Source organism: Amblyomma maculatum, chromosome 3, assembly GCF_055883805.1.
Source record: "Amblyomma maculatum isolate TAMU_Amacu chromosome 3, ASM5588380v1, whole genome shotgun sequence".
NCBI classification, from domain to species: domain Eukaryota; kingdom Metazoa; phylum Arthropoda; class Arachnida; order Ixodida; family Ixodidae; genus Amblyomma; species Amblyomma maculatum.
In genome coordinates, this window is record NC_139346.1 from 200,978,951 (window position 1) to 201,000,610 (window position 21,660).

The 21,660-nt window shown below is 43.2% G+C and overlaps 1 protein-coding gene across 2 annotated transcripts; it reads left to right on the forward strand.

The window, feature by feature from the left end:
- The first annotated feature begins 181 nt into the window (after window positions 1-181).
- On the forward strand, window positions 182-20,334 carry Pex14 (peroxisomal biogenesis factor 14). Of its 2 annotated transcripts, none has more exons than XR_014706200.1 (9): window positions 182-480; window positions 578-658; window positions 775-859; window positions 5,841-5,975; window positions 8,714-8,802; window positions 9,556-9,729; window positions 14,079-14,164; window positions 18,069-18,303; window positions 20,072-20,334. XR_014706200.1 is itself a non-coding variant. In XM_084599254.1 (9 exons), the coding sequence occupies exons 1-9, from the start codon at window positions 415-417 to the stop codon at window positions 20,177-20,179; spliced, it is 933 nt and encodes a 310-aa protein (XP_084455380.1). In that variant the 5' UTR covers window positions 188-414; the 3' UTR covers window positions 20,180-20,334. The 2 variants fall into 2 exon arrangements, 1 of the variants encoding a protein (XP_084455380.1); XM_084599254.1 differs by having other exon boundaries at window positions 188-480; window positions 18,069-18,177.
- Window positions 20,335-21,660: the final 1,326 nt, after the last annotated feature.

A 21,660-nucleotide genomic window follows, 5' to 3' on the forward strand; every position in this document is an offset into this window, starting at 1 on the left:
TTCCCTCCCTTATAGCCAAAAAATGTTCGTAAATAAGTCTTTTTTAAAACAAAAAGCGCTTTTAGAAAAGTAAAAAAAGTTATAAACCTTAATAACTGCGCATGGATACTGTCATGTGTAGGCGGCACGGCTGTCGTTGACAGAATCCCGCATGGCTTCTTGGTTTCTCTTCCTGGGCTTGGGTTTTCCGCGTTTCCGTTTTGCGATTACATTTGTTATTTGCGTGTTTCTCGCGTACTCGCGCTGAGTAGTAGCACGTAGCTCGAGCGCTCGAGTTTGACGACTACCGATTTGTTTGATATGGTGTGCTGTTGATTTGCTATGCTGTAACATTGTGATTGTTGCGTGTGTGCCAAGTGTTTGGGAAGGAGCACCACACCGATTCCTTGGTGCATCAGGCTTGATCGAAGAGAAATGGCAGAATCAGAGTCATCGACCGACACAGCTTCAGAGGAAGTTCCCAATAGCACCGAAGCTGTAGTAAGAATTGCTCTGTGCTGTGGTTTTGTTTCATATGTGTTCGCATTTTTCGCTTTGCCTCTTTTTTGACGCCGTTTTCCTCTTCTGCTCGTCGCAGGAAGGCTCAGAATCGACGTGCTCTGCCGCCGTTCAGAAAGCGACCGAGGTACCAGACCCTAAGGTACCGAGGGAGAATCTTGTAAGTTTCTAAAGCTTTAACAACGCTAACTTCGCATCCTGTGGCATCTTTCTCTCTGTGACTGCTTTCTTTTTTTTTTCTGAAGGTAACTTGCTACTTGCTTCCTCCTTCCGCAGATTGCCACAGCCGTGAGCTTCCTTGAAAACCCGCGCGTTCAAGGCAGTCCACTTTCCCAGAAGCGGGCTTTCTTGCTCAAGAAAGGTGCGCAAGATATGAGCTTCACATTGAAGAATTAGTTGCTACGCTTGTGTTAGCGTGTCACCGCCAAAGGGGTTCGCCGTGTCTATGTGCAGAGGTTTTACCACCTCTCGAAATTTGGAAACCGTCAAGGAAAATTGTTTTTTTCTGTCAATGGCATCTTTGCAGTGGCGTTTCGTTTGCTTTTCTTTTTGTTATCCTCAAAAATTATTTTTATGACAGGGAATGTATTGTGGTCTCTCGAACTTGAACTTGTAGTTGTTTCTCCAACCAAGGTAGTCTTTATCTCAATGGAGACACGCACCGTGTTACACGGCAGTCCTTTAGGAAAGGAAGTTTAAGGAAGTTCCTAATGTAAGGAGTTCCAATCATATTCCTCGAGCAGGTAAAGGGAGTATTCTGGTTCCCCGTGAGCTTCAGTGCAGATTTTAAAAGAAACACTTATGCATTAATTTTGCGTTCGTGACTAATTTTAATACTGTAGCACAACATAAAGCATGAAAAAAAGTAAATGCGTAAATATCCAAGCATACACGCAAGAATTTTGCAAGCACATTGTGACCAGCAGAAAGAACAAGCCCACTATGCTAGTAAAAGTAACAGCGCATTCCTTTCATATGAATGAAGGTACATTTATATTTTAAATTCAGTTTAAACTGTTGAAAAGAAAGCAGCTAAAATTATTTAACATGTCTTTAACTTGATTATTTTATATGGATACACAAAACAAACAGCGCCTAATGGGACCCCGATGGCGTCTCTGAGAAGCTCGTTTTTAGCCGTGTGACACGGCGACAACTCCTTTGGAGCTGAACTCCCCCCGTGGTCCTTAATGGAAAAGAAGTTCGAGGGAGTTGGGACTTGCCCGTGTGACAGAAACTGACGTTCGACCATATGCTGCACTTCCACATAACTTTCTCTAATCATAACTTACAATAAGCAACCTGCAGTGACCAGGCAGCACCATGGATGGATGGTTAAGGCTGAGGTATACAAGGCTAAGGTGTATACTGGGAAGTGGTCCATCTCCAGACGGAGAGCGGATTGTTTCAGCGATGAAAGCTTCGAGAGGGCGCTGCATGTGTAAGAGGAGTGCTATAAGTGCAGAGCAGACAGCTTGGTGAGCGGCCGCCCTGCCACAATTTGTGTTGATTTTGGCATCATGGCACAATGTGTGGCGGGGCTACGAAAGCACCAATTTGAAAATTTTGCTGCTTAGATACCAAGCTTGACCTAATTCATATCAGACCACGGTGGTTTGCACCTCCTTAATTCTTTAGGAGGGTGACTTGTGGTCGCAAAAGAATAAGTGTGCATATGCAGAAAGACAACTGTGACAAGAGTAGTAATCTGGTATGTGGTTAAGCTGCCACAAAAAAGCATGAGTTTTTCTGAACATATTGCGGAAATTTTTTTCTCGCACATTATTATGTGCAATTCCATTATTATCATCATCTATTTAGGCTATTGAAAATACTGTTTTACCTAGGCTTTGCAGGCAGACTAGCCTATGCGTAAATGTGTCTGTGCAATTCGTACACTTTGCATGCAGACAAAGATATATGCACAGTTGTACTCTCACCTTCTAACTACCGCGGTGTCGCATGTAAAGGGTGTCCCATATATGGTAGTGATCGTAGGAGCTAACGGAAAATTTTCTGACTTTTTGAGGATGCTCACAATATATAATAGTTAGCATATGAGAAAACTAGGAATTTCAGTCAGCTTGTAACATATGAAAACTGCACAAACAGTGAGAAAAAGTGCCTGGATGCATTTATAAATATCTTTTGAAATGTTTATTCCGTCTTCGACACCTAATGCATGGATGCAGAATATTCCGTGAGTTCTTTTGAAGTACACTGTCGTAGGCTCCTTTGATCTCCAGAAAAGCTGCAATTTCAGTACGCTGCATGAATGTGAACAGGTTGTCCTCTAACCTCCCTTGTTTCTGGAAACCATTTTGTAGCTCCTCTAGCATCCCCTCGTTCTCTACCCATGCTAGCAGTCTGTACTTTGTAATCTGTATCACCACCCTGTAGGCCACTGATGTCACTGTTGTGGGACGGAAGTTGTTTATGTAAGCTTTTTCCCCCCTTTCTCTTATATGTCATGCACATCCTACTTAGTGTCCATTGATTGGGAGCATTACCATCCATTGCGTTGGAGCGTTCGGTATCGTGAATATCAGCATTGAGTAATTTGGACCGGCTGGCACAGCTGGATATCTTTGAAGCAGCCATTGTGCAGTTGAGCAAGGTGCTTATGTGACCACTATTTATGGTTTTAAAGCCATTTAGGGCCTGTTCAATTGTTTTTGGCTACCACTATTGTGCCAGTGACATACCTGTTCATAGACACTCGCATATAAGCGTGCAAGAAGTGAATGACAAGGAACTCACAAGCAGCATCTGTCTCAATAAACTAAGTGTGCATGTGATGTTAAACACAACAAGAGTATTTTATTTACATTTGTTATGGGCACACTTTACGTTTGTAGCATCAATAAATCGATGCATGTTGTGTTTGCCTGATAAAATAGTGAAAACAAGAATATACTTGGAAGAATATCAGTTGCTATTTTGCAGCAGCATATATAGAGTTATCCTGCGGTTTTACTCTGTTATCTACGTAATGCCTTAAGTTTGCATCTAGCTCTTGTAGCTCGCAAAATTCCGCGCAGGCCAGAGGAAGCTAAGCAGGCATAGCTACTGGCATGGCTGCCTTGATGTTTTCATCACAGCCTTGACCTAGCGCACATTGTTACTGAGGCCAAGTGAGGGCCTTAAATGAAGCAGCATAGAGCAAACGTATGGGCAGCGGTGGCTAAGCAATCGCTGAATGATATAGCGTTAATCGGAGAGCTTTTTGAAGATATGCACCTGCTTTATATAATGGATGCGCTGCCTCTTCCCCCTGAGGCACTTGTATCTTACCTGCCATAAGACTGCCGTCCAACCCACTGTACACGGCTTCTATTGCCTTTAGGAAATGCGCTTGCCAAACCGTGTGCATATAACTGAAATTCACTCTGCAAACACGATACAGGAAGCCAAGTTTGACAGACAACAGCAAACCAATCTATGAAATATTGCCTACTGACCAGTTACTGTCTGTTCCTTCCTAGCTTAAAAGAAAAGCCTCTCGCCTACACAACAAAGCCTGTTGAATTCCTAATGTATTATTTGAAAAGCCACGGTATGGATATTTAGGTATTGAGTTTCCCTTCACAACAGTGTCTGAACACAAGGCAAGGAGTGAGTGAGCTGCTCAGCAGTGAGGTAACACATAACTGCAATCCACATGTGTCGCAGTCAAGAAAGTCCTGAGCCAGTCCTGGTCTTAGGCTAGCCAAGCCCGCCACATTGGGGGAAAAGGGTGTAGAAATTTAGGGGACTGAATTGCAATGGGGCAGGAGAAAATGCAGTTTTCCAAATTCACATGGGGTTCAGAACAGTTCGGGCATGCGAGAGAGTGTCTGATATGGTAGAGAAAAGATTGGGCAGGAGTAAGGATTGTATTTAAGTGTATGCATCAAAGAATTTCATTGACATTAGAATGTCGTTGGTGCCTGTGGCCTTGCATTTATGCCACTACCACGCATGCCGCCCAATGATATGTATTGCTGCCACCTCCCATACACCTTTCTATTGCAGCATTTTCACGAAAAGGCATTTTTCTGCTTACGCATATGCTAACGCGAGCGTAATGGCACAAATGCAATAGGGATCCACATCTTTGTACCTATCACTGCACACTCGACTGGCGTGAGCACTTCCCACCAACTCGCTTGTTGGTGCAAGTCGCATTCGTACAAGGCAAACTTGTAAACATTGAGTGAATTGTTTTCAAAGCCATCAGTTGAGGAGGGTGTCTTGTTTTTTGAGTCTCTGTCACGACTGTAATGTGACAGTCTGTTACTAAGCAGTACTGGTGCTTATTCTTTTCCCGCTTCAAATTTGTGGCCGTTATATGTTATCCAAGCATCACATGAGCACTACCAAGGCAATTAAGACAAGGTAGTTGAGTTGAATGTGATGCAAATGCTCACTTTCTAATCAAAATAAAGGCAGCTGCAAATAACTTCCTGGCCGCCTCAGCATTAATACTTGTGGCTACTAGGGGGGGACATACAGGTTGCCTACAGGGAATTCACCCAATACGAGTGTCCTTTGAATTATTGTTTGTCAGAGTTTTATTTTTAGTTTAAATTAACTTTGTGAACAGATGCACCGCATTCCTCCGTGAAATTGTGATGTATAAGTATGACGTCATGCAGTTGCGAGCGGTGCCATAATACTGTGCTTCTGCATAGCCATAAGCGATAAAACACATGGCAGTAGGCTTACCATTTGGATAATTATGTAATTTAGCAAACATTTGTAGATCAAATTTTGGCCTGCACTCTTGTCAAATATTTGCCAAATGGGAGTAACCTTGAAAAGTGGGGATCCTTCTGTGAAGTGCTTGTTGGAGGTGGTCTTCCAAGCGATGTTCTGAGTAAGTTTGGCTGCACACTTGTTAGATATTTGGCAAATGGGAGTAGCCTTGCAAAGTGGGGATCCTTCTGTGAAGTGCTTGTTGGGGGTGGTCTTCCAAGCAATGCTCTGAGTGTCTGACTACTGCTCTCAAATGACTGAAAGTTCAATTTCTTTCAACTGTTGGTCTTGACTGCCTGCCTCCAAAGCCAAACTATGATCACCTAATGGTCCTGATGCCTGTTGCAGCTGTCTAATCTTATTATATCTGTCTGCTGATGAAACAGAGCTACAAAGGTGAAAATTGCTACTTTCCTGATTTATTTCTTAAATGTTGCATATTAAGCTAAGAACTGCAACCCTATGCAATTGTCTTCAAGCTAGAGAAACCATCATCTTTGAGAATGTTCTGAAGTTGGAACAGCCACATAGCATATTTAATAAGAGAAAGGAAATTTTGCTGTATGCTTAATTCTGCAAAACTTGTTTTTCAATGTGCTTTGCAGGGTTAACACCTGAGGAGATTGATGCAGCCATTGAGCGGGCGAGACTCTGGAATGTGGATACCGCTCAGCCAACCGCATTACTACCGTCACCCCCTCCACCACCTCCGCCACCTCCACCATATTTGCTGCAGCCCGGTTAGGGAGCATTATTGTCTTTATTGCTTTTAATCTTAACGTGAGTCTTGGTGAGCAAAAGCAGATTTCTGAAGTCTTCTGCAAAACTCGACAGAGACGTTCTGAAAACAGCCTTAATGGTTGGATTGGTTGGTTTATGGGGCTTACCGTTCCGAAGCGACTCAGGCTGGGGTTCTTTAACGTGCACTAATGTCTTGCAATATATGGGTGCCTTCCTTTTCACCTCCATTGAAAAGCGGCCGCTGCGGCAAGAATTCAATCCCGCGTTCTTGGGTTCGGCAGTCGAGCGCTTTAACCACTGAGCTACATGGCGGTGCAAAAGAAACCTTAATAATGCTATGATTGCATAAAATGCAACATAAAATGCAAAGAAAGAAAAAATGTTTTATATATTTCTATATGGTGATGGTAATGCTGGCTTTGCACATTTTAACAGGTAGACCACAATCTCTTAAGTGGGTTGTCCACAAAGTTTCAGAGACTCATAGGATCTCTTGAGTATAGACTATTTTGCCAAAGTTGCCACCTTATTAGGAAGGCGGTGCTATCGTTTAAGCTGGCAACAACCGCCATGTATGTGCCGTCGTGTTAGCAGAACAGGACATTAGCGGCACAGGTCAGCATTTTGGAGCTTCTGAATTCATATTCTTATCAAAACAATTGTGACTGAGAGAAAAGGCTTCTCAAGTAGCAATGAAGCCATTCAGCCAGGAAGGATGACCGGAACTTCAGCAGTTGATGGCGTTACCACTATTGTGGTGAGGACTGACATAAGGAAGTAAAGTCTGACCATGAGTTGTGTGTAACCTATATATGCGCTGTAAAACGGTAGTAGTGTACCAATGGCTGTGATGGCAATGAGGCGAGCGATGCATAATAGCTGTCAATTTAATTTTGATAGCAGTTGACATAGTTCTGAAGATAGACTGTGGTAACAGTTTGGACAGTTAGAAACTAGCCAAGTAGATGCAAATGATGTGGGGCAGATATCAATCTATTTTTTACATTAGTTGGCTCAGATGTACTGTGGTAACAGTTCAAACAAGTCAGAAGCTAGCGAAGGCAGTCATTTCTTGACAGCTGTTCTCATAGGCAGCTGTTGACTGTCTCATGTCCCGAGATATGGGCCCAGTATATGATCTTTGGCTTTATACTCTTTGGTAATCCATGGCAAAAGGTAGTATTTAGACCCGTATACCGGGACACTAATTTAACACACTGAAATTTGTGTTGCGGCCGCCATTATGGAGATTAGTGTTGCATCTTTTAAAATTAAAATTTTAATTACATAATTCATAATGCTTAAATGGGACACCCTACTGCCGCTTCAGTGTTTCACACTATTGCAAGTTTTGTACATGTATGGACTAATATGGTGAATATGAATACAAATATTAGAATTTGTATTCAATTTAATGCTTTCAATTATTTGATTCAGGTTCAGTTCAGTTTAAAAAAAATGCTACTTGCACACCTTTGACATTCAGCTGTAAACAAATTGCTAAAGGGGCAGTAAGTGGTGACTGAAAGAAAGGTGCAAGGGTGATAAAAAGAAGTGCAAACAAGATAACATGTTGCACTGTTTGATTTTCTTCTCGCTGCCCTTACACCTGGGGAATAACAAAATTGTGATGAAGCAGTTCATAGTACAATAAAAGATGACTCTAGCATGTTTTTGTTATTACCAAGGTACAGGTGCAACGAAAAGAAATTTGAACAACGGAGTGCATATGTGGTGTGCTGTTCGCAATTTCTGTCGTGATAGTACACTGGCGACAGAACAGTTGCTAATCTAGCCAGTAACATTAATACTAAGGGAGCTATTAAAGGAAACAACGAGCTACACCCCACCGACAAATGGCCATTTGGGAGCACATTCGTCGTTTTTCTATGTGTTGTGCAAAAGTTGCTGTTTAGGAGAGGAAATTGCAAAAAAAAAAAAAATTTCTATTTCATTCCCCATTTGTGCCATACACTGCGCACTTTTTTTTTTAGGCAAAAGCCCAGCTTGGCCCATGAGTGGCTGGGATGGGAAGTGTCCACTGCATGCACAACAGATGACCCTATGGGAGAGCCCTTCCTCTCCTTGTCGCCTCCTGTGTGCCATTTGCTCTTATGGCATTACTAACAGACATCTATGTGGGGTCAGATTTTCCCTGTTTCATATCTAAATTGTGACACAGCCATTCTTCATGCAGGGTTTCAGGTGGTATCATACCATTTTGCTTCCTAATTAGCATGCACCTGTTAGTTTAGTTAGAATCAATGGCACACTCCAGTTTTATTCCTGAGTCGTCTCACTACATCATGTGACCTAGCACAGTGGGCTTTTGTCAGAGGAGGAGGAGTGGAGAGGGGGCTGGTCACAGCAGCAGGAAGACTACACAGGACATGGCGCTACCGGTCGCATGGTAGCGTGCGCCGCAGGAGGAAGCGTGGGAATCGGGCATCACAGCAGCGCATTTTGCGAGCGAGCTTTCACCTTCATACACATAGGCGGTCTTAAGCGTCTCTATAATTTTTATAAGGAGTAACCTTGAGCTCTAGGTAACTTTGAGGATGTGAGAAAAAACTAAAATACTTGTTTTGTCAATCGAATAAGTCTGTGCTACTCTGAATATACCTGGAAATGTTGGGTTGTTACCACTGCAAATAGTTTAAAGGTATTATCTTCAGAGAGTTATGCAACACTTCCCACTGAAATGGTCACTGTTGCTTATGCTCACTTCAACTTTCAGAGTACTCGTTCTGGTCCCAAGCGAGCCACTTTTCGTCATCAGTGGTCATAATTGGAGTTGCTTGCTACGGCGCTTACTATGTGTACAAGGTAAGGAAGTCATTTCATTGTACTCTGATTTGTTTCAGCACATAGTGCAGCCTTTTAAACCATTCAGTGCAGTATGTATTGGCTGTGAAAGTCATCTTATTCATATGGTCATTTTCATCACTGATAAAAAATAACTATGATGGAAAACATGCAAATGTAATTACTGTGAGGATTTTCATTGCACATTTTCGTTAGTGACAACTTAAAGTGTATTACTGCAGGGGGGTATTGATTTTGCATTTACAGAATGGTACACATTGTACACGTTTCAGTCACAAAGACTGCAATTTCTCAGATTTTTCTTCTGGTGGTTTACTCTGCGTCTCACGAGTCTGCAGTTTTTAACTATTTGACACATCTTTAATGTACAAATTATGCTCTTAGTAGCATCTTTCGTGCTTATTTATATAATTAAGATTTGGATATCGCAGAGCTTGCAATTGTCAGAATGCCACATAAACTCCTTGGCAGGATTACCTGGACTGACCTGTGTTCGGCAGTGAGGTGACATCCGCTTGCATCATTGTCATCTTCTTCTAGCGGTGGCCACGACACAATTGCCTAATTGCTTGTTTTTGTTGGGCTTGTTTTGAAAACTCGCAGTAAGAAGTTGGCCTCTATTCGTTTATTTTAAGCTCTGTAAATTAATTATTTATCACAGTTACGCGTCGGTACCACCATCCTCACTGCAGACATGCTGTAAGCAAATGAACTGGTGCAGACTTTGTCACAGATGTGCTTCTCTCGCTGCAGAGGTACGTGGAGCCGTACCTGAAAGGCTGGGACAGTCCGAGGGCCCAACCGGATCGGTTGTCTCAAGTCCAGGAGCAAATCAGTGCACTCACTGAGGCCATTCAGCAGCTGAGGGAAGCAGTTTCATCGCTGGAGTCGGCTGTTGCAGAGGACAAGCTACAGCGCAAGCCAGCCGTGCGTATGACGCGTCCAAGTTCATTTCGCCAATTAAGCTTACGTGAGATAGTGCAAAGGTAGTCGTCTCTATCTGATCTGTGGATGCAGCCTCATAAGTGAGTATCAGTATGGACGAGGAGGTTAAAATGAAAACAGGTGTTCTTAATTTCCCCTATTCCTACTGTGGGTAGTACAGTAACGTTTGCTGCATATGTCAAATGCAGTGGCAACTTTACTGAGGAGGGTAGCAGATTTCTTTTCGTATGTAGCTTGTAACGATGCCAAAGCTCATGGTGCCTATTCACGTTAGCTGCGTCGTTGCCCCATAAGAGCACCTTTTGTTGTGAGTTGTTGAGTTGAGTTGTGTCGAGTTTTATGGCACATAGGTGACTCAGGCCATCATGCGCCAAGAGCAAGCTTTGATATTAAACAGAGATTTTACAGTTGGCTTAAAAGCTTTGCTTCTTTAAGGAATGAAAAAACGTAGGAAATATCAATGAGTGATCATACTTAACCAGCCAAAGGACGAGACACAGAAAAGAAGAGGACAGGACAAGGCTGGACTAGCAACTGAATGTTTATTGATCAGAAGAAAACAACGAAGACTCCTTCCGAAAAGCACGCGCACAACCCAACCGGTAGAATGGCAGGAAATTGGGAAGAAGATGAAGAAGAAAATTCAAAGTCAAGGCCTAACTAACGACTTTTCTAATAGATCAAATTCCTTACAATGAAGGCTAACCGACGCCTTAGCCACACACTTGTCCTCGGCTTTAGCAATGTAAAATGCTTCAACCAACTCTCTGCAGAGTTGATTACCATTGCTGTAAACTACACCCGTATTATTGAAATCAGGCGCACAACTTGCCCAGTCGTCAACCTTGTTGAATATCAATGAGCGACTTTTCTCCTATTTAAGCTTGGGTGCAGTGGGATGTGTTCTTTATAAATTTGTGGGAAGTGTTTCTGCCTTAGTTGTTCTAGTTGTTGTGAGTTGTAACAAAGCTTAGGTACCGTGAATAGCAATCTCTCGCACTTTGCTTTTCCCCTTACCACATTTTCTTCCTGTTCCCACTGATACCTCAAGAAATAAAGAGTGGCATGCAGCAGAGTGACACATGGCGGGCATGCCAGCATGCTCTGACTCCTTCAGTGTCCAAAAAGTAGTAGTAGTAGTATGTAATTATTTTATTATATATCCAAATGGAAGGAAAAGATGTTTGCCAGCCCCGGTGTCTGCTATCTGATATCTGAAACATCTGAACTAGGGCAGCGGAAATAAAGGAATAGTGAGGTAGCGATAGAGGAAAGCAAAGAGGTGAGCGACAGGGAGAAAGGAGAGGGTAGGTAAAAATAAAAATAAAGAAAAGTATATATACTATGACACAATATGCAGTAGTTTGCTTGAGGCCCGCCAGCAAATGTCTTGGGTCACTGAGCACTCGGCACATCGGGCAGGCGTCCGCAATAGCTTCAAGCGCAGAGGCACGATCTGCGCGCGCGCTGTGTCCTTGTCACTGTTCACAATGCACGCATGCGGCACACTGTTCAAAACACTGACGGCTGACGCGGAGCATTATGTCACAATGCGCACTGTCTGGCGAAGTGAAACACATTAAGCCTGCCTGTTTGATGTATTCACACTAGCTCACATGGGTTCGCTCACGGACGCGCGCACTGCCCGACGGCCACAGGAGCACAGCTACGCTGTCCGGAGATTACCCCCCTGCGCAACTCGCGACGTGGTTTGGCTAGCGCGGTGCGGTGCAGTAGAAGATGCTCGAGGGTTTCTACCACTCCGCAGCTGTCACACACGTCACTGATGGCGAGTCTGTGGCGCATCCGTCGTTCCCCAGGCCACACACATCCAATGCACGCATGGAGGATCATTGCGCGCTGCAATCGAGTTAGCGAGTGGCCGCTGACACTGTGAATGTGCTCCTCTTGCGATGCGTGGGTCGGAGGGCTGCATCCGGAGGTGGTCGTCAATTACCGCACACACGTCCTCCAAAGCGAGGAGCTCGTCACTAAGAGAGAGTTCATATGCTGCGGTTGCGAGCTCGTCGGCGCATTTGTTGCCCTCAATGCCACAATGACTGGGGATTCACTGTGCCCGTATAACGCAGCCACGCTCCGCCAAGTGCTCAAAGCGCGCGTGAATCTGACACAGCAGCGGAGTTCCCCAGCCATTGGTTCAAAGGCGGCAAGGGCGGGGCGGGTGTCGCATGGCATGGCACACCTGAGTGGCGGCGGAGTGGGTTCAAGCAGTAGATCCAGGCCTAGGCGTAGACCCAGCAGCTTCGCCGTGCTGAAAGAACCCAGAAATGGCACTTGCAGCTGTCTGTGCAGTTGCATGGCGGGGATGGTAGCCGCCATTGCTAGCGAGCTACTATCTCTGGCCACGGAGCCTTCGGTGTAAACGAGGAGGCACTGCCGGAGTTCCTCGTAGATGATGGCTTCGGTCAGCTGCTGCACTGCACAGAGTGGTGTGGTGCATTTTCCCGTGATGCCGACAATCTCTCACTGAACCTCCGTAGAAGCGGGCCAGGGCAAGCAGAGGCCATAGAGGGGGCGTTGCACTGGTGAGCTGCGCGTACTTGAGCAGTGCCACTCCCATGCGCGAGTGGCGATTTTTTCGCCACCACTGCAACAGCTGGCCATAAAAAATAACTTTATTATCAAAGGGTTCAACAACTGAAAAATGTAGCAGCCTTCACTTCCTTTTTTTTTTTACAATGCCTAATTAGCATCATGTTCTTTTGTAATGACCCATGTGTTCTCTGAAACTATCACAAAGGCCTTGAGAACTGTCAGTGACATGCGGCAGAGATCACAATATGCCTTTGTGATGCACTATTTGTGCAGCTTCAGTAACATTGCGTGTTAAGTGCAGTACAGTTTCATGGTATACCTGCCTTGTTGCTCACTACAATTTCAAATGTGCAGAATGAGGTGAAGCACGGGCAGAATTAAGGTGCTTTTATGCTCCAACGTCTTCCTGCAATGGTGAGCATAGGTTGCTGTCAGAGACGTCAAGCTGGTGACGCCTTGCCAGGTGTAAACTCGACCTCCCTATAATTCAGTCAACAGAGCCGAGGGGCTGATGGCACGCATGTGCAAACCGTCATTCGTCCTGCATGCTTCTGTTGTGACATTCACAAGTCACAGCGAGCCTCTTTCAGAAAGTCGTTGCATCCTGGGTGGGTGACTTTGGCGTGCCTGGTGCAGAATAGATACGCACACACTCCAAGTTGATACTGTCATGGTCACAGTTTGCTGATGCGGCTGAGCACATCGGTGACAAGCGCCTTTGGAGTGTAGAGGGCCTAGCTTTGGCCAATGTGACATTGACAGGCTGCACGCCCGCGCGCGTTAAATGCTTTAGTGCCTGGTTATGAAATGCTGAGCAGCTGCAGTGGACGTCGGTACTGATTGCCGGAAAGGAATATTTAGCGCAAAGCTGGCATTGTTGCAAGGCATTATAGTGTCTGTGTTGTGATTACAAGTATCTTGCCATTTATTCAAGTTACTCTTGTGGAATAGGGAGAGAGAAAATTGTTTACCCATAGCATGCAGGGTGGTAAGCATCCACAGAATTCTTAATGAAACATTCTGCACTTGCTGCGAGGTGCAGTGATGTTACACAGTTTTTTTCTCATGTACCTGGGGTTTTACTGCCTGTAAGAGAATAGTAGTGATGACATTTTTAGCCTGCTTGAAAACATGACAGGAGCAAAACTGGCATAAAAACAAACACTTTCCATTGCATTGTCTGATGTTGCTGTGGCATTTAATCAGTTCAGTGTTGGTAAGCATGTGATTCACTTGTACTTCTTGTGCTTTTTATTTTTGTTTTGTCATGGTGCACTTAGTTGCATGTTATATTGATGGAAACGCTATAGGGTGGTGTGCAAAGAAACAGGTCACTCGTTTCACCTTCAAGGTACGAGTCAGTACTGAGTAGCATGCACTCGCTCTTTACCTGGGTTTTACGAAAACACGAGGCTGGGTTGGCAAAAAAGGTAAAATAGAGTTTGGGAGTCCGTAAAACGGGAAAAAAAAACGAGGGAAAACCAGGGCCAGTTTCACTGTAACTGTTCTAGTAGTTGGTCACTTCTGATGGGGATCAGTTTGCACATTATGGGATGGCATTACCCATTCAGCAGCAGGGTAGCAGTGGAAGCTTCTATATTTGCTCAGTATGGTAGAAGCCTGCACATGAGCTGCAGAACGCATGCAACTTGAAAGCACGCCACGTAAATCGTATTGTGGTATCCTCTTCTGCTGCCAAGGTGGTTTCAAATTTAGAAAGGTACTAGTGCTTGCAGGTTCGTTATAACTAAGATGCTGTTTCATAATTGTCTCAGGATGCCGCGGACACTGCAAAACAGGACAGCGCCATCTCTGAGCTCAAATCCGAGGTGTTGTCAGTCAAGGCATTGCTGCTAAGCAGGTGGGTGTGAGAGGCAGCTGCAGGTGTTCGTTAAGAGGGTCGCTGACTGGTGGTGGACCTAGCTGTGCGTTGAGGCTTTGCCATGTGTTGTATACATGATCCATTGTCTGCATTAAGGGAGTCAAATGTTAAGGGTGCATTATTTACGCTAAAAATCTTGCCGTGTGCAGCTTTGGGGTGTTAAATCGCACATACCATAATATGATTTTTTAGAGTGGGTTGCATGTTTGGGAAAAAAGGTAATGTTGCTATGATGGATTAGGTACAGTTAAGTGGTCGGTGTGGACAAGAAATTGGCCACCTGGACTTAAGACTGTTGTATATTCATGATGACAGATGTCGTTAGTAATGGACAGAAACAGATGGGAGCTGGTGGTGCATGCAGTCAAACAGTGCAATACCTAGCATATAAATAGTTTGCTTTGCGCTTAGGATTTTCCTTTTTCTTTACTGGCATTCAACTTATTATGCTTTTCATGGTGCATTTGACGGATTTTGTGTGACATACGACTGTCTCGATAAGTGCATCATGTGGCACTTAGAAGTGGACTGCTGGTATGCTTCTTTGAATGTGATGTACTATATTTGTGGCTGTAGTGCTAGAGGGCTACTGTAGAAGTTGGTTTGTATTTCAATGAAAGGTGGTGCCATTGACCTTAGTTGGGGTTGTCTTTTTCGGAATAGATGCCAGCTCTTAATGCTTACTTTGAGCACAGCCAGTTAGACTATGCTCATCACTCGAGTATACTATTAGTGATCTTGCAAAATGTTATGTAGCACCTTGCGAAACCTTGCATTTTAAGGTTTTTTGAAGTTCCCGTATTAAGGCGCTGTCATGTCACATTAGTAGGTATATGTATGTCGCATCCTGAGGTAAGGTTGAGTGTAACAATGGAAAGTTTGATCATGAGTTGTAATGGTTATGTGTCTGTATACAGCTTCAAGCTTGCTCAAGTAAAGCTGGCTATTGCCCTTTGAATTTTAGTAATCGTGTACGGTCCAACCCAATTACAACAAACAACACTACAATGAAATTTATGCCACAAAAAATTAATTCTGATTGTCTGCAAAAATGATCTCTTTGCAATAAGCAATTTTTGGAGCACAGTTCTGCTCAAACAAAGTTTTTGTGTGTAAGTTTTGTTTTTTGCACTTAAGAACTGTGGTTCTACCAAAAACGCGTACCAAAGTCTCTCGATGCACCTTTTGATGGTCATATCTGTACATAGTCTCGCACAGTACATGACAACCCGAAATTCATTTCACAAACCGCAGAACTCTAGAATTTCTTGTCCTGGTGGTGCAGGTTTCCAAATTGTTTGTCTTTCTTCGTCTTTCGGCACAGTAAACAACGATTTCTGCTTCTCTTTGGCCCACCCATAGCTGGTTTGACATCTGGGAGCAAAACAGTGTCATTGCCAGTGAGGGCTAGGCATTCTTATGACAAGAGCTTTGGCGACAGAGGACAGCCAGTGGCATGAATCATGCATGAATAAGCTTAGATAAGCATGCAAGAAGCAGCCAGCCCACACGACTGCAGTGCCACCATGCCACAATGCATGGGGAGTGCTTGCTCCTAAGCCCACTACCTCCTTCTATTACTGTACTGGCCGCAACACAGCAGGGTGACCAGTGTTGAACTGCTGGTTTAAGTGCACAACTATACTCAGCAGCAGCTTGTGTGGAAGTGAAGGGAAGGCTAAAGAGGTGGAGCATCCAAAGCTATATCATGTCATCCAATTGTTTGGCTGCTTGATGATGCACCTGGTCATCCGGTGCATTGCCCTATACACAGTAACTTTTCCCTGCCACTGGTGTAGCTGGCGCCATCTGTGCAAGTTATTATTTTTTTATTATTCCTCAAAGTTCTACGAAGGACATTACATGAGGAGTGGGCTAACAAAACAATATTAAATTTTTTGTAATTCATTGTTATTGAGAGAAATGTTTTTTCTTTGGCTTTTCTTTGTTTAGAGATGGCAGCTGTGTTAGGAATAAGCCTTAGATAATGAATATTGATTAAGAAGACTGATAACTGTCTGCCGGGACTGCATTCTTATTGTAGGACGAGATGGCACGTTCTGGCTCCACAGCTTCCACTTAATTGCCAGGAAAAGCTATGAAGCATAATGTATAACAAATAAATTTTTTGTGCATTTCGTACATTTCTCCTCAGATTATAACCAGGAAAATGAATGAGGTATATTGTTTAGTGTAAATGGTGCTTGTTCAAAAAGATATTTACTGCCACGAAGCTAAAACCTCATTATAGCTTCTCCATTGAATTGAATTGAAATTTATTTGCATCAAATACAGTGTACGTGGCTTGCATCAAATATGATGTTTTGTCTATCAGCCTTTTTTGCTTTACGATTAGTAATTGAAATACATGCTATTGAATTGTCTCACGCAGGGCATTCATCTCACGGCACCACATGAAAGCCTTGACAACTGTGCGGTGTTGTCTCTGAAACCTTTGCAGTTGCTAGCATTATCTGTTACCTGCAGAGCACCATTAGCTGCTACCAGTAGAGTGCTATCGACTTTTTCAGTTCTAATCATAGCCAGCAATCTCAGCCTCACGTAATGATGTGATGGCCAAACTAGGAGGATGTCGTTTCACTGTTTTTCTCCTGTAGAAGCCAGATTTAGTGTTGCGGCCATCACATATTCGATGTGGAACTATTGCTGTATAACTAGGACATTTTATGTCCTCTAAGTTTTATTGGCTCTTATGGTGCATAAGCAGCTAGGTCTATATAATGCACAAAAGTGGAGAGAACATGCGATTCGCTGCGATTGCTCGTTTTCTATTATAAAAATGTGTGCCTAACAAAAGTACTCGGGCATGGGGGCAAGCATGTCCGGGGGGGGGGGGAGGGCATTACCGTTTGCAAATCGTGAAAAGTCACTGTGCCGTCAGGAAACGCTGGCTTGCAATTTTGTCAAATAACGTCGTCTCTCCATTTTTGCGAAGCACTGTACATTTTATACATGGAAACATAAAATTTCATCAAAATCTCTGGGTTGAAAGTTGGCACATTGCTTTTAGATCATCCTGCCTTTCTAGTAGATTATTTTATTGCGATGTGCTCAGAAGGCAAAAATGTGTCGAAATTTAGATTTTTCGAAATAAAAGTTGATGTGTTTATAAGGTTTGTCTTTGGTATAGGATGTTAAATTTGGTGTTCAATGCTGCTCGTCCCCCTTCACCATGCTCTTGGTACCTGAATGAGGAGTGGTTGGAGAATACTGCTAGGGAGAGCTAGCCATTCCTCCTAGCTCCCATGCTGGGCTGCTTGTGGTCTGTCATGTTGGTGCCTCCTGGACACTGTTTTGAGGCAATGCACTTATTGGGCACACTGTGTGCACAGCCCCTTCATATTTATATATGGGCCTCAAGTGTTCTGAAAAAGTGTGAATGACAGTGATTCTGCAAACGAAAATGAAAATGCAGCGCAAATGCTGCCCATTGATTATTGACAAAAGTTAACCTCAGGAGGCAGTGTTCCTTTTACCTGTTATCTCAGGTGTAGAAGCTCTGGCACCTCAAATTAGCTTTAGACTATCATTTTAGCAGTGGCTGGAAAACAGGATTGTTGTTGGCTTCAATCTAGCCGTTAGCTCTGGCATAAGGACAGCTTATTACCCCTGCTGCTGGGAAGGCAAGAGCCTTTGTTAGATGCTGATGAGGATTTGAAAATCATCTTGCAGATGGTAACACGTGCATTGCTGACCTTGAAGCTGATTCTGTTTCTGCTCGGCAGCTACTCAGCACAACTGCCCTTATTTTTTTTTTTTTGTCCAGTCTCGTCTTTCGTGCCATTTCAATGAATGCACAACTGAGTACACATTTGAATGAACCAGTTTGACACGGCTCTTTCCTTGCCATTTGGATTTGCAGGAGCCAGTTTCCAAGCACTCCAAAAGTGACTCCACCTGCGGCTAGCATTCCAGCATGGCAGCTGTCCAGCAATGGCACTAGCAAAATGGAGAATGGCATCGCTGCTCAGGTTGTTGACGATGTTGGCACTCAACAGTAGTGGCAGCCTTAGGGAATCCCAGTTTCGGGGGCGAACTTGTGTCTGTGAAAGAAATTCTGAGCCTGTCAGTAGTAAAAAGGGACTTGCACAGCTATAGTAAGTGTAAAATATTAATTAGCCTGCTAGGTGTCGCTATCCTACTTCTTCGCTTACTAAGAGATAATTGTGACACTGTATGAATATGCTACAAGTGCCATGTCTCATAGCTGCTTAAAGGTGTAGACGCACCAAAATTTTTGATGTGCATTTTTCCTTTGGAATAATGCACAAGACAGTAATATACATGAGTAAATGAGTAAGTATAGTGTGGCTTAAAAGAGCAAAAAACAAAAAAAACCTCTGCCTGTGCCACTTTCATGTCAGAATTCACCTACATCAGCTAAATAATTTATATAATTAAATTTGTTTTCGTGCAGTTTCGGTCTCTGTTTCAGCCACCGAACGGCAACTGTGATGTCATAGACAAGCTTTGGTCATGTGAAGCATGAAAAAACTGCGATATAATTGCTACTTATTCATTTTTGTTGATCTTAACTTTTGTGCAGGTTTGCATAAGAATTTGTGCACATTAAAATGAACAAAACAGCTACAATACTGCAGTTTATTGTATGCCTGAATGTGACCTAAGTGTGTCCATGATATTACTGCTGTCGTTCAGTGTTTGAAACCTAAACCGGAACTGCATGGAGGAAGAAATGCATTTATGAGTTATTTACCGCTTTTTCAAACTGTCCATGTTGTTATTTATGTATAGCAATGTGCTACATGTCATTCCACATTCATAACACTACACCATGAAAATATTAGCAAAGTTCCAGCATTAAGGCAGGTTCTAAAATTGTGTCCCTGCTTTCCCAAGCTGCCATGGTAACTCACGTTCGTTGCAGATACTTCTCATCCCATATTTTATATCACCAAAAAATTAGGACATCCTTTTTTTTTTTCTTTAAAGTGCAATTTAACTTCTTGATGTCTGCATTCTTCATTCACTTTTTATTGCAAGTTCTTTAACCTGGTGTTTTAATTAAAGCTTGTGCATGACTTCAGCATAAAGGCCTTTTGTTCAATTCTTAATGTGCCCCAAATTCAGTGGCATACTTCATTCTCATAGCTGATGAAATGGGGAGCATAGCTAGCATGGTTTTGGTATTGTATCCTGTTCTAAATTATGTGATGTCCTGATTAGTTTTCTGTAAAAATAAAAGTAGACATGTGCATTATTGTCATGTTAGTACATTAATTAAAAGTTATTTTTGCAGCACAGCAGAGAGCCTGAGGCAGTTTTGTGCTGTCGCAGGTCTGAAAGCACTGTTTGATGTTCTCAGTGTGAAAACACTAATCCGTAGTTTCAGAACCGAGCAAAATCGTGTAACACCTATGTGTCCCTTTCGTGTAGGTGTTCACTGACTAGTGAGGCAGATACTATGCTTTTCTTTTTCTCCAAGACAGACTGATTAAAGACGTTTTGTTTAGCTTGTAGGAATTAACGTCCCAAAACGACTCAAGTGGCTATGAGAGACCTCGTAGTGGAGGGTTTCGAAAATTTTTATTGCCTGGAGTTCTTTAACATATGCTCGCATAGCACAGTACACGGGCGCCTTGCAAATTGCAAATTGGTATATTAGAAAGGAAATTTGCTGTGTCTTTGACAGTTCTGCAGTATTGAAAAAATGCAGTAGTGAAAGAGAGAAAGAAGTGCAGCAGTGGAGGGCTACGGAATAATTTTCACCACCTAGAGATTTTTGTGTGTACTGACAATGCTGTGCATGTTTCTCAATGCTAAACTGCCATCAAAACCATGCTAAACAGCTTTCACATGTCTTAATCTATTCAAGAGGGGCTAATTTTTTCCCCTTTTTTCCAGCCTAATGACTCTGAGGAAGAGGAGGAGCAGAGTGAAAATGATGCAAAAGAACCGTTTGCATCCAGAAAGGAGGAATTGTTGCAGAACAGACCAACCGGATTGGCATGACAGTTATGTTGCATGTTATTAGATCAAAGAAAAGGAGGTGCATCTGGTAATGCACTTCAGCTTGCTTGTCGTCCACTGTTTATACCCAGTCATTATAACTTGGATTGTGCATAATAATATATACCTTCTGGCAATAAATGGTATATATAGTAATATATCATGAATATTCTATATTTTTTAGTTTAATAGGTATGTTTATTCATCGTGTGGTATACGGTTCACAATTAATGAAGTGCAGTGGTATGTTTAGCACTTAGTAAAGTAGTGAGTGTGGCTCAAAAATATACAAGTAGTTCAGACTTATACATTTTCAGAGGTAATGCAAATTCTCAAAAAGTGCTGCCGACTTACTGTGAAGCCTGGGAAAATGGGAAGAGGAGAAAAACTTCAAGCTGTGTGGGAGGAGGAAAGGGGAGAGAAGAGAAACACTGCCAGAGTGGCATGGAGGAGGGAATGCGCAACCAGAATGGAGGTGGAGAAGAGGAAGAGGAAGTAGACTAGAAAGGAAGACAGTACTGAAATGCACTGCTAGCATAAACCTCACTGCATCAGCTGTGACTGTAGGCCATAAATTTATTATCTGAAGGTGTCTTTGCTGTGAAAATTTTCGTATTAATCGTGCAGTGCACAAAAACTTGCTTATTCTGCCCACTGACTAGTACGAGGAGGTGTTGAGAAGTTCCTGCCTTTGCCCTCTTTGATGTCAAATTGAAAAATTAGTTTGGTACCATAAAAAAGCATGATATCTTGTTATGTAACTGCATAAGTATCAAATGTTTCTAATTTTTATAACTATTTTTAATTTCATTTAGAATGTGAGATGGCAGAGGCACAAGCAAGTTTCACTCCTGTGGAGTTACGGGTCGCGATTAAGTTTTTGCTTCTGCAGGGAAAGTCTGCAAAGGACATTCACAGTGAGATGTCACAAACACTAGAGGAGAAGTGTCCTTCCTACAGCCCTGTCAAAACCTGGGTTGCTCGTTTCAAGACTGGTAATTTCACTGTTGAAGGTGAGCCTCCTAGTGGGCACTTCACAACCTCAACAGACCCGGCAACAAGCAATTCTGTCCATGAGCTGATTCTTGAGGTTCGGCGAATATGAGCCAAAATGATAGCCCAGATACTGGGCACCTCCCAGGAGCATGTTGGTTTTATTATTACCAATAGCGTAGACATGCGCAAGCTTTCAGCGAAGTGGGTGCCGAAATGTTCAAACAGTGAACAGAAGGAGGCTCGAGCTGAGGCATCGAGAACTGTTTTGACCAATTTTATTCTACAAAAGACTTTTGGATAGATTAATGACTGAGGATGAAACATGGCTCCACATTTATGATCCCAAAACCAAGGAACAGTCAAAGGAATGGCGCCACAGTCTGTCCCCGCGACCGAAGAAATTCCGTGCCCAGAAATTGGCCAAAACAGTCATGGCGTCCATTTTCTGGGACAAAGATGGGTGTTCTGTTGATGAAATACCTATCTCA